The sequence below is a fragment of the Giraffa tippelskirchi genome, chromosome 8, assembly GCF_054371585.1.
Source record: "Giraffa tippelskirchi isolate mGirTip1 chromosome 8, T2T-mGirTip1v1.2.pri, whole genome shotgun sequence".
Classification (NCBI taxonomy): domain Eukaryota; kingdom Metazoa; phylum Chordata; class Mammalia; order Artiodactyla; family Giraffidae; genus Giraffa; species Giraffa tippelskirchi.
In genome coordinates this window covers 123,758,093-123,770,834 of record NC_137282.1, presented here as the reverse complement: position 1 = coordinate 123,770,834, position 12,742 = coordinate 123,758,093, and the positions used below count along the sequence as shown (strand labels likewise).

The window sequence follows — 12,742 nt, the reverse complement described above, 5'->3', positions numbered from 1 at the left end:
CGTCCCCAGACCCCCTTGAAAGCCTGCTGCCCTCCCTGCCCCCAGGGTGACCTACCGCCCCCGCTGTCCTTCTTGGGGTCCCACACATGCCCGGGTCCTTCGTGGGGGTCAGCGGGGTTCAGGGGCGCTGGCCAGGCTTCCTCTCTGGGTCAGGCACCTCGCCCTCCTCAGTTTTAGCCCTGTCTGCAGGCCTGCGGCTGCCCCACCACACACACGGCCAGCCCAGATGTTGCTGCGGCTTCTTCTGCACGGTCTGCCCAGTATCTCTGCTGCACCAGCAAGGGGCTTCTTCACCTGGAGGGTCGCAAACCTGAAGGCCCAAGCAGATCCCCAGGAACCAGCCCCCCGGCCCCCACTCCAGGCGACACTCTCTCCCCTCCCTGGCAACAAGGCGCCCTCTGCAGTGGGAGCTCCCAGCCTTCAGTTACCTTCCCAGGCAATTTTCCCACCCCCTCTGAAGGGACCCGGGCTGCCCTGGTGGTTCAGCTGGTGAAGAATCCGCCTGCAATGTGGGAGACCTGGGTTCGATCCCTGGGTTGGGAACATAAAAGTCATCCATCACGGAAATAAAGTCATTACTGTTTTGCCACACGTAAGTGAAGCTGAAGTCTTAGCTTTTCTGAAAGAAACATTCTGCAAAATCATCCTGCTTTTTTAAATAGAACCACTGTGAGGCTTAAAGAGGTTTATGTAGGAAATTAAAAGTTTCTAGAAACCTAATATCTATGGGTTTGTAATTAGATTACTTTTTCCAGTAGCCAGTAAAATATGTTCTCTTTGAAAAATGCTAAAACCCAAAAAGGTAACAGGATAAGGAAATGAAATGGATTCTACCATCTCTTGTACACATTTCCTGATTTTCGTAAGTTATGTGGAGTTTTTTTCTGAAACAGTTAAATAGCTGAAAAGGTAACAGTTGAAATTGTAGGGCTTCCCTGGTGGCTCAGTGGTAAACAATCTGCCCACCAATGCAGGGGGACACGCGTCAGATCCCTGGGCTGGGGAGACCCCACAGGCCACAGAGCAACTAAGCCAGCACCACAGCTCCTGGGCCTGCGTGCAGCCGCTGCTTAAGCCCTTGTGCCCTGGAGTCCATGCTCTGCGACGAGAGAAGCCCCGCAATGAGAAGCCGGAGCGCTGCGACTAGAGAGGAGCTCAGCGGCCTGAGGGCTCTCCAGTTCTGGAAAGCGGGGAATACTCACTAGTTGTGGTGCACAGGCCCCTGCGGGAGCTTCTCTTGCTGCAGAGCACAGGCTCCAGGGGGCTAGCTTCAGTAACTGCAGCGCATGGCTCTGGAGCACAGGCTAAGGGGTTGTGGCGCACGGGCTTAGCCGTTCCGAGGCATGTGGGGTCTTCCCAAACCAGGGAACGAACTCGTATCTCCTGCATTGGCAGGCGGATTCTTTACCACTGAGCCACCAGGGAATCCCAATAAATTATTAAAAAAAAAAAACAACTGCAGGGGCTTCCTGGGAGGCGCAGTGGTTAAGACCTCTGCTCCCAATGTGGGGGCACAGGTTCAATCCCTGGTCAGGGAACTAAGAACCCACAAGGCATGCAGTGCGACCAAAAGGGTTTTATTTTTTTGTTTTCTGAATCGTATGTGCTGTGCTCAGTTGCTTCAGTCGTGTCCGACTCTTTGTGACCCCGGGGACCAGAGCTCGCCAGGCTCCTCTGTCCATGGGAGTCTCCAGGCAAGGATACTAGAGTGGGTTGCCATGCCCTCCTCCTTTGAACTGTATATATATATATATATATACACACACACACATATATATACAAGTAAGCACACAATTCAAAACCAAATGATAGAAGTTTTCGGTTAGTTTTACAGATGAGGAAACCGTGGCCCAGAAGTTCTGTACCGAAGATCACACAACTGTTTGGAAGAAGACTTGAGCTGTGCTCCACCTTCAAGTTAGCCCATTCTTACACGTGTACGCGAACTTCAAAATAATTGTGTTTTAACCAAATACGAACAGAGATACTAAGTAATGAACATTACAGCATAAAGTCAAAGAAAATCCTGACTTTAAACACTTGGCTAAATCCAGGTTGCTGGAGATGTAAGTACGAGTGCAAGCTTTTGGACAAAGTTTACAGATAAAGGAGAGCAAAGCTGAAGGAAAAACAAAAAAGGTGCAGCAAAGACTTCCACCTGTGATCAAGACGGAGATCAGTTCAGTTCAGTCACTCAGTCGTGTCCGACTCTTTGCGACCCCATGAACCGCAGCACGCCAGGCCTCCCTGTCCATCACCAACTCCCGGAGTTTACCCAAACCCATGTCCATCGAGTCGGTGATGCCATCCAAGCATCTCATCCTCTGTCGTCCCCTTCTCCTCCTGCCCCCAATCCTTCCCAGCATCAGGGTCTTTTCCAATGAGTCAACTCTTCGCAAGATGGAGTAACAGTGATCAATTTTACCCTCCCACATGAAACAACAAAAAGAGAGAGAAAATATATAAAAGGATTTTCAAGACACTGAACTTTAGAAAACAAAGGGCAGAGATACCTGTGATACGGGGAAAATGTTTGAGTGAGAGAGTCTGACAAATGTCCCAGCTTCCTGCCTGCAGAGAGGCACTAGACCCTGGGCAGGGAGGTAAAGCAGAGCCTGTCAGGGAAGGGAGGTGTCCCTGAATTGAAGACGGAGAGCTGAAGGTCTGAGGGAACCAAGTCAATTAGAGGTCACAGGACCAAAGAGAAGAGAGCTGCACAAACAACCCTGGATATCTGCAGAGGGTCTGCATTAAGGACTCTGCACTGACCTGACCCACAGTGAGAGGCGAGGACCCAAAGCTGGGACAGGGCGCCTTCCCACCGGCCAGAACCGAGTGACTCCTAGTTCAGGGCACTGCAGCAAGTCCTCCTGAAGGCCTTGCCTCAGCAGAAGGGAATAATTAGTCCTAAGCTGAGACTTCTCGGCCCAACAAATTGTAAAAGACAGACCTGAAAGGATCAAATGTGCTTAGGATCAAATGTGCTTAGTCACTCAGTTGTGTCCGACTCTTTGCATCTCTTTGGACTGTAGCCCGTCGGGCTCCTCTGTCCCTTGGATTTTTCAGGCAAGAATACCGGAGTGGGTTGCCATTTCCTTCTCCAGGGAATCTTCCCGACCCAGGGATTGAACTTGAGTCTCCTGTGTCGCCTGCGTTGCATGTGGATTCTTTACTGGTTGAGCTGATGTCAAAGCTCAACATGGTTTTATCAAGATGGTTTTATCAAACCATCTCCAAATAACTATATTTCAGAACAAAGCTTTTAGGACAAGACAAATATCAAGCACCTAAGAAGGTAAAATTCATGACATCTGGCATCCAATCAAAGATTATCAGTCATGCAAAGAAGCAGAGGAACCTACTGAAAATAAAGAGGAAAAAAAAAATCAATTGAACCTTACCTTAAATGACAAAGACAGAATTAGCAAAAACATTAAAACAGTTACTAGAACTGTATGCCGTTTGTTCAAAAAAGAGTTTAGGAAGGTTGCAGGATACAACATAAATACACAAAATCCATTTTATTTTAATATATTAGCAATAATCAGAAATTGTAACTTAAAGAGTAATGCAATTTACAATCAAAAATATGAAACAGTGACAAATTTGATAAAAGACATGAAAGACTTGTCCACTGAAAACTACAAAACACTGATGACAGAAAAACAAAGACGTGGAGAGATGTTCCTGGGTTGGAAGTTCATTGTTTATTCTCTAGTTCAATGAACTCTCTAGTTCATTGTTAAGATGTCAGTTCTCCCCAAATGATTTATAAATTTGATGCAACCACAGACAAAATCCCAGCAGGGTTCATTTTGGGTAGGAACTGCCAAGCTGTGCTAAAATTCATGTGGAAATTCAAAGCACCTAAAAAGAATCAAAACAAGCTGAAAAAGAACAAAGTTGGAGAATTAACACTATTGGTCTCAAAACTTATTATAAATTATAGCAATAAAAAAGAGTGTGGTAATTGGCATAAAGAACAATACATCAATGAACAGCGCAGAGAGTCCAGAAATGAAACCACACAGGCACAGGCAACTGACAGTATAAGAATGTGCAAAGGCCTTCAGCAACGGAGAAAGGATTTTTCAACAAGCTGTTCCAGAGCACTGTGCAAAAGCAACCAAACCCCAAAATCCATACCTGGCATCATATACAAAAATTAACTCCAAAAGGGTCATAGGCCTAAATGTAACACTAAGGAAAGATTTCCTTGATACCAGACCAAAAACATGATCCTTAAAAAAAAAGACAAATTAGATTTCATCAAAACCAACAACTTTTGTTCCTCAAAAGACACAATTAAGAGAATGAAAACAGACAGGGAACAAAAATGTGCAAAGCATGTATCTGATATAAGACCTACATCCAGAATACGAAGAACTCTCAAAACACAGTAATAAGAAAACAATTCAAACAGACAAATTATTTCAACACAATTCGCCAAAAAAAAATATACAGATGGCAAATAGGTACATGGAAAGGTACTCAATATCAGCGGTCTTAGAGAAATGCAAATAATAAATACAATAAAATACCACCACACGTCAATTAGAATGGCTAAAATTAAAGAGACTAATATTAAGTGTTGACAAGGATGTGGATGAACTGGAACTAGCATATTCTGATGATGGGAATGCAAAAGGGTACAATCACTCTGGAAAAGTTTGGTAGTTTCCTTCAAGAGTTAACGTACATCATTCCTACATAATAAACAAGATAGAGGAAGGCGTAAGTCCATATAAAGACTTGAACGTTTACTTTCATAGTTTTGTTTGTAATAGCTAAAAATTGGATACAATTCAAACAGTGAAAAGATAAACAAATTGTCGTGTATACACACAGTGGAATACTACTCAGGAATGAAAAGGAATGAACTATGGATACATCCAACAACAAACAAATGAGTCTCAGAACAAAAGCCAGACCAAAAAGTACATGCCGTGTGATTTCCTAGATATAAAACCAGGAAATGCAAATTGAGCTATGGTGACAGAAAGCAGGTCAGCGGTTGCCTGCAGAAGTGGGGGACAGAAAAGGAGTTATGAAGGGACACAAGGACATTTCTGGAGATGATGCATCTTCATTATGTTGACTGCGGTGACGGTTTCATAGGTCTATGTGTATATAGATACACACATTATATATATATCAAGACTAAGTAAATCGTACAGTCTACATATGTGCAGCTTATGTCAACTATATCTAAATAATGCTGTTAAAATACACCTAACTTGGTCAAATGTATAAACAGAGACTATGAATAAGCAAGCTCATTAGGATACGGTCTATCCAGTTAATGCAACAGCAGTAATGCCCCATATAACAACATGCCTCAGGTGTCAAAACAAACATTCAGAAACATACATTCTGTGTGAGAGGCTCAAATAATATTCTGCCATCTTTTCTTAAGATATGGGGGTCTTACACTGAACTTAACTGAGGTTTCTCCTTTAAAATGAAGCTACCCACAGAGTTCTTGTAAGTCCATTTGCTAACACCATTTCTAGACATTTCTGGAAGTGGTACCACTAGAAATGGTATCCTGGACATTCCTCTTCATGGAGAGGAATTCAACAGGGATACGATGGGGTGTTAGTAATTCACTCAGAAGTCTGGAAAACATCCTCGAGGTGAGCCAGGTGTACAGAAGCAATAATTAAGGAATAAACCTTTCCTTCCATTGTGTTTTCCTCGTGCCTTTAAGGTACAGCAAAGCTTCTATGTATCCAAAGACCTCTGCATGCTGATCCTGCCCGTTCACTGCCCTGACACCACCACCAGGCACAGAACCTCTCACCTTCTTACCTTTACTACACTGCTCACTTGCTTGGAATGACTTCCCTTTTCTTTATCTAGATAAGGCCCGAATTCTCTAGGGCAGCTTCCCAAAGACGGTGCCTGAAGCATCAGAAATCACCTGAGGGGTTGTGAGTCTCACATGTCTGCAAAGGACACAAGGGAACTTCTGGAGGGCATGAAAGTGTATACAACATACATGTTTCATATGTTAAAATTCTGACTGTGGTAGTAGATATCTGGCTGTATACACTTAAAAGTCACTCAGCTCTACATTTAAAATGGGTGCGTATTATTGTATGCAAATTATAACTCAATGAAATTGGTTTAAAAAGAAAGTCCACATAAAACAATACAACACAAAATGAACAAGGGGAAAAAAATCCCAAAGTGAGATGGACACCAGAGGAGGTACCCAAACTCAATTCCTAACATACAAGAAATTGACCCTCGAACCAGGAGGGAGTCAGCGATGCCGACTATCTCCATAGCCTGACATCTGCATGTTAATTTTATGGTCTGGATCACGTAGTACATATTTACTGAAAAAAAAAAAAAATCTATGTATAAAGTGGACCAGTGCAGCTCAAATCCAGCTCAAAACCTCAACTGTACACACAGGGTCAGTGATCTGGTTCTCTAATCTTCAAAAATGAACCTTTTGGTTGGAAAAGGTAATTATTGGGGTGGGAGGAATCACCAGAAGGCTCCAACCACGTTTCACTCTTTTCCCTGGATTTCATTGCTGAGCTTTAGAATGTCAGTAAGTGCTGTTAATGTCCATGATGATGGTAAGAGAGGGAAAGATGCAGCAACTGTGCTTTATGTGCAGAGAACACACGATGACCGATGGACTCTGCATGACTCTCAGAGGAATTTGTGCTCAAAACCCTATTCTAAGAAGTCAGTGTCAAATAATGCATTTAAAAAATACAATTTAAATTCTGAAATGCAGTTCAGAAATACAATAAACCATGACTAAGCTAATGGAACACCATTACATGTGAATGGCAAATTTCAGTTAAAAACCCACAAAAATGGAATGCCTCACTCCCCAAAGACCATGGCTATTTAAATGAGACATTTTAAAAGAGGTATCTTGGATATTTAAACATTTCCAAGTACACATCTTAAGCTACCATTTATGAGTCTTACTTAAAAGACTAGGCACTGACTTGTAAGCCATGTCACCAACATTATCTCATTTAATCTTACTAACTCTATAAGGAAGGTATTACTCTCTCCGTTTTATAGATGACAAAACTGAGGTTAAGAGAGGTTAAGTAACTTGTCCAAAGCTACACAGAACCTTCGATTAGTCTCAAACGACTATGCTTTTGTCCATTCTAGATTTATAATTCAGGATGTTATTTTTGCTATAAAATCATAAGCTTATTAACAAGCTATGCATTTTCTAATTAGTCATGTAAGCATCTTCAACCTACACAGTAATTTGAAGTTCAGTGAGTGATATGCCAGCCCTTTATAAATCCATCTCATGGTTTTATGCATGATGCCAATGCACTCATAAATATTAAAGACGTATTTTCCTCTTAAAAGTTCACATGTACTTATATCTTCTAATTAGAGGGCAACTGACCTTCTTTCCTTTGAAAGCCACTATAATACTGGGTCAAAAAAAAAAAACTCAGAAAAACGTATGTTTCCTTTAAAATGTTTTTCTGATAACTCTCTAACCAGGAGAGTTGGAAGAAATTTGATGAAATCTCATACATTGTAAACAATCCCAAACCTGGTATAATGTGTTTAAGAAAGGTACCTGGAGTTGGACAGATTTCAGTTCTGATAATGCTTGTGCCACTAAGCAGCTGAAAAGGCTGGCAGGTAGCTGACGCTAGAGGGATACTGGAGTCGTGTTTACCGCAACATGTGCAGCTTTTATACACTTCCTAGGTTTGTCTTTTAATGTGCATACTCCAAGTTATAAACAAAATCTGTACCTAAACATGTGTGGGCTGAGGAGAGAGAAGTGCTTATTTTTTTTTTGCATAAAAGGCGGCTTAACAGACATCAGGGCCCCCAGGAACACTCATCTCAACTTCCCCAGACCCCCATCCTGGGCCTGCATGAAGTTATCTTCTCTGTACCTGGGGGTTAAAACTTCGATTCCCCCCAGAAACAGCAGGATCACTGGTGGCTGGGGTTGGGACTGGCCACATTCAAGGCAAAACCTACACCTGTAAGCTGACCTGGGAATCTGCCTGTTTCTAAGGTTCGCACGGGAAAATACTTCTGAGCTCCAAAAAGCCAGCACACACATTTGCACGATAGAACCTCTTTCACCAGTGACTGGTGCCAGCCTTCCTGCTCTCCAGTCAGCAGGCTAAAGATGAGCTATGCCCAGGGGGATTTCAAAGAGGAGCACCTCTCTCTTGTTCCAAAGGAGAAAACCGAGGCTCACGACCATATAGGCCATTGGCAGGCCTTAGAATATGACACAAGGGCAGCTCCAAGCGCAAGTTCTTCCTGATAAACACCACCAAACACTGCCCTAGCGCCAGGCATTTCCAAGATGGCAGGCTCTCCTTCCAGCCATGGGTTTAGGCTCCTTGTTTTTTTTAATCCAAGCCCATGGTCCTGTAAGCACAACACCAAAACCTCCAGAAGGAGCAGTGTTTGGTATCACACCAATACAGCCCAACGTATCATGCCCCAGACACCCCCTTCTGTCTGGTGGGGCCAACCTGCATCTCCGCGGCCACAGCCCCCACCACACCCTTCCCCACTTTTATCTGCCCGGCCTGATTCTTGGTTGTCGCCTAGGCTTCTGCATACAGACAAGCTCACTTGAGGGCTGACCCTGCCTGCAGACGTCACTCAGCAGTTGTGACGGGAGCTCCCACCAAGTGCAAGGGTCAGTGCTAACAGCGTTAACTGCTGTCCTGCTCTCAGTACCCCGCCTCACACAGAGGTCTGCCACGATCAGTGCGGGACCCTGACTTCCAAACTCCTTTAACTACAGCCACAGTAATAATTTACTGCAATACAGGCACCCAACATACCACCCCCCACACACTCAAATTATTCAGGTTTGACACAATATCCTTGCTATGTATGATAAGCTGATACACTTCATCCTACTCTTCATTTTTTACAGTCTTGGAGAGACAAAAATCTAGCGAAGGAGGAAAGACCATAAAATACACACAATACATAAATGAATACAGTCATCCCTCAGTATCCATGAGGGGTTGGTTCCAGGACCCACCAGACACCACAATCCACAGATGCTCAAGGCCCATAGTTAGCCTTGGATTCAACCAACCTCGAATCGGGTCATGTACCCTTTCGGACAAAAGATCTGTTATAAAAAAATTAGATTCCTAAAATCTTCTAAATTTATTTCTGAACCTACTAATGGATCACAATCTCCAGTTTGAAAAGTAATTTTCAGTAACATAACAGTGATTACCTTTACATAACGCTAGAGGTACAGAAACATCAGCAAATACTTAGGTATGAGATCCCACCCCACCCCCAACCCTCAAGTCACATCTTCTCTCTGCCCAGAGATGCAGAAGTGCCACAATGGAGAATCAGCATCTCAATGCCCCAGGTCAAGGACAGAAGAGAGGACCAACCTGGAGCAGACTAAGGTGTCAGTCAAGTGCCATTCCAGGAGGAGGAAGAGTGCGGCTTTCCTCTTCATCACTTGGGAAGTCTACATAATCTCAAGTCTTCCCCTTGGGTCAGGCTGCCCATTTCCCAACTGGACTGTCAGTACTGGCAGGCAGGAATTTCTTTGTGAAAATCCTACACTCTACCCAGACATGACTGAAGCACAATTTAAAGGAATAATCAATGGTCGGTGGGTTATTTCTTAAATCTAAGATAACTTTTTTAATTCATGGTTTCCGTTAAACAGTAACCTCTTCATTGCTAAGGACACTGGTTTGTTAGTGGAAAAAAAGGAAAGGGAGATGTGGGAGAGAAAAAAAAATCTAGAGGGAACACAAGAATAGATCATAAATACACACAATACACAAATACATACAATGTCGGATGCTGTTAAAAACAAAACCAAGGCGCTTTACACTAAAACTGAAGAATTATCACCAAATACATACTGTACCCCTCTTCTGTCCAATAAAGTATGGCAAACCATATAGTAGAAATATGAGTTACGAGTCAAGTTACTTTTCTAGCTTACAAGAGCACAATTCCTTCAACTACTATGAGAGGCAGAGGCATTTTCCAATCATAGAAAAACTAACTTTTTGCAAGGAGACAGATCTGGCACTGGTGTAGCAGCACCCTGACACTTAGGTCAAGAGTGATAACACTGCCGAGAAGGTAAATAATTTACACCTGAGCAAGCCATGGACCGTAAAACACGAAAAACAGATGGACCTTTTGAGAAGTCACTTGATTCGAATTGTATACACAAGTGATTCTTAAAAACAGGAAGACAAGGCCCAGAAAGCTTTGGCAGAAAAGACTCTTAACAGGAGGCAGCGCTTTCCAGATCCTTCCAATAAATAATGGTTCAACACTGAAAGTCTAGAGGCATCTCACCTGGAAGCGCACACATGGGGAAGCTCAGATTCGGAAAGTTTACGGGTTAAATTTGGGCCATGGAAAGGCACTAACAAACCATAATTTTGAAGCTCTCCGAGTTCCCATAATTTGTTTTAATTTACACCTATAAAGTTGTGGTCGAGGGGTGGTTGATGAGAAGCTGGAGGCTTAAAAGGTACCTGGATGAGGTGAAGCGGAAGTGAAAGCCTTTAGACCTGATCCCGAAAAGCAACCGGCCTTCTGAAACCAACCTAGTCCCTTTCACGTTAGTGGCATTTTGAGACGGGACGGGGACAGTGGATCAATAGGCGGCGGCGGCAGACACCCCAGCCTGAAAACTCCCCCAGGCACCCAGTGTCCCACTCTGGCACGCTCACGCCTTCCCAGCGCCTGCTCCGCGTCTGCTGAATGGAGAGGAACCCCAAATGAATGAATGGGGGAGAGACGCCTGGCCAGAGGCTCTGAGCAGGCAGGGCCCTGGACAGCGCCGGACGCCCGCGGGCGCGGGGGCACTCTCGGGGCAGCGCGGCGCAGGGCGCGGACCGAGGGGGCCGGGGCCTCGCCGAACAAAGGGGCGAGGGGCGGCGGGGGGCCGGGCGCTCACCTCATCGCCCCACTTGAGCACGTCCTTGTGCCGGTCCTTGACGGCGTGGTAGATGTGCAGGAACTGGAGGATCCCGTGCCGCCGCACGTGGTCGGCGTGGCGCTGGGTCTCCTCCCAGCTCAGCGGCGAGCCCTGGGACAGCAGCCCCATGGCCGCCCCCTCTCTCCACCCTCGGGGCCGGCGGCGGCCGCTCTGGGCTCGGGGCGCGCGGCGCGGGCCGGACGTTCAGCTGCCCGCAGAAGGCGGCGGCGGCTCAGCCCCGGGGTGGGGAGTGTGGGCGGGGCGCCCTCGGGCCCCAGCCGGTGGAGGGAGGGTCCGGTCCCCTCCGGCTCCCAGGCGCGGGGTCCTCGGCGTCCCGGGGACCGATCCAGGGGTCGGGCGCACCGCGCGGACGGCGGCGGCGAACCCGAGGCCGGGCTGGCCGGCTGGCTGGCCCTCCGCCCGACCCCTCGCCCGCTCTGGCTCCCGCACCGCTCCTGCTCCGAGGCGGCGGCGGCTCGCACTTCTCTTTGCCGGTGTCGTGCACTAGCTCCTTCCTACTTGTGACCAAAACCTGCGCCGCGGAGCATGCCCAGTACTCCCGTCCGCCCGCCGGCCGCTCCCGGGCGCGATCGGCCGCTCCGGATTTTATAGGCTGCGGAAGGGGCGGGGTAAGGGGCGGGTCCTGCGGGGGCGGGGCCGAGCGCCCGCGGAGATTCGGGGGCCTGGGGTAAGCGTGCGGAGGCGTGGTTAGGGCGGAGTCCATGGGGAGCATCCGCGGAGGCCGCAGTCCGCCTTGCTTTACGCAAATGATCTCTGTGAAAATCCTTTTTTTCTAATCCGAAAAGAGAAACTGAGTTGAGGAAGAAAGTTGATTATTCGAGCTAATGAAGAATCCCCCAGATTATTTTTTAGATGAGAAAGGCCTCACACTTGTAAAAACAGGGTGAGAGCATTATGGTGTGGCAAGAAAATTTGTCTATAGGGTTTAAGACGTGAACATATTAAGTATTTGTGTTGTCTGTTAACTATTTGATGACATAGGTTCTTTGCATGGCACAGACACCATTCATCGCAACCAAAGGGTTGCAATTCACCCATGAAGTGATTAAAATGACGTTTCTCTGAGCTTACCATGGAGGTGGAAGATATTAGAAACTTCTGGAGTTGGCCCTATCTTGGCGGGAAAGGGAAGGAACGAGGTACCTCGCCCCCAAATAATTGTTCAGATAACGTGTTAACAGAGCGATGAGATGACAGATGAGGCTGAAAGTGACAGCAGCTAGATCATACACGTATTGAGACCAGAAGGTGTGTACTTACTGTGCCAGCTTCCCTTACACCACAGCTAACATTTAGTGAGCACTGTGTGGATCACAACAAACTGTGGAAAATTCTTCAAGAGATGGGAACACCAGACCACCTGAGCTGCCTCCTGAGAAATCTGTATGCAGGTCAAGAAGCAACAGTTATTTTTTTTAATTTATTTATTTTTTTATAAATTTATTTATTTTAGTTGGGGGCTCATTACTTTACAATATTGTAATAGTTTTTGCCATACATTGACATGAATCAGCCATGGGTTTACATGTGTTCCCCTTCCTGGACCCCCCACCCACCTCCCTCCCCATCCCATCCCTCTGGGTCATCCCATTGCCCCGGCCCTGAGCCCTTGTCTCATGCATCGAACATGGAATGGTGTTCTGTTTCACATATGATAATATACATGTTTCAATGCTATTCTCCCAGAACGTCCCACCCTCACCTTCTCCCTCAGAGTCCATAAAATTGTTCCATGCATCTGTGTCTCTTATTCTG

The 12,742-nt window shown here is 45.9% G+C and overlaps 1 protein-coding gene across 6 annotated transcripts in view; it reads right to left on the bottom strand.

Annotated features, from left to right (window-relative positions):
- GCLC (glutamate-cysteine ligase catalytic subunit) overlaps positions 1–11,548 on the bottom strand; it is a 44,607-nt gene extending 33,059 nt beyond the window's left edge. For all 6 annotated transcript variants that reach the window (XM_081519856.1, XM_081519857.1, XM_081519859.1 and 3 more), the window contains exon 1: positions 10,946–11,548. In XM_081519856.1, coding sequence (XP_081375982.1) covers positions 10,946–11,095 — 150 coding nt within the window. In that variant the 5' untranslated portion in view covers positions 11,096–11,548. The remainder of the gene's footprint in view (positions 1–10,945) is intronic.
- Between the last annotated feature and the right edge of the window lie 1,194 nt (positions 11,549–12,742).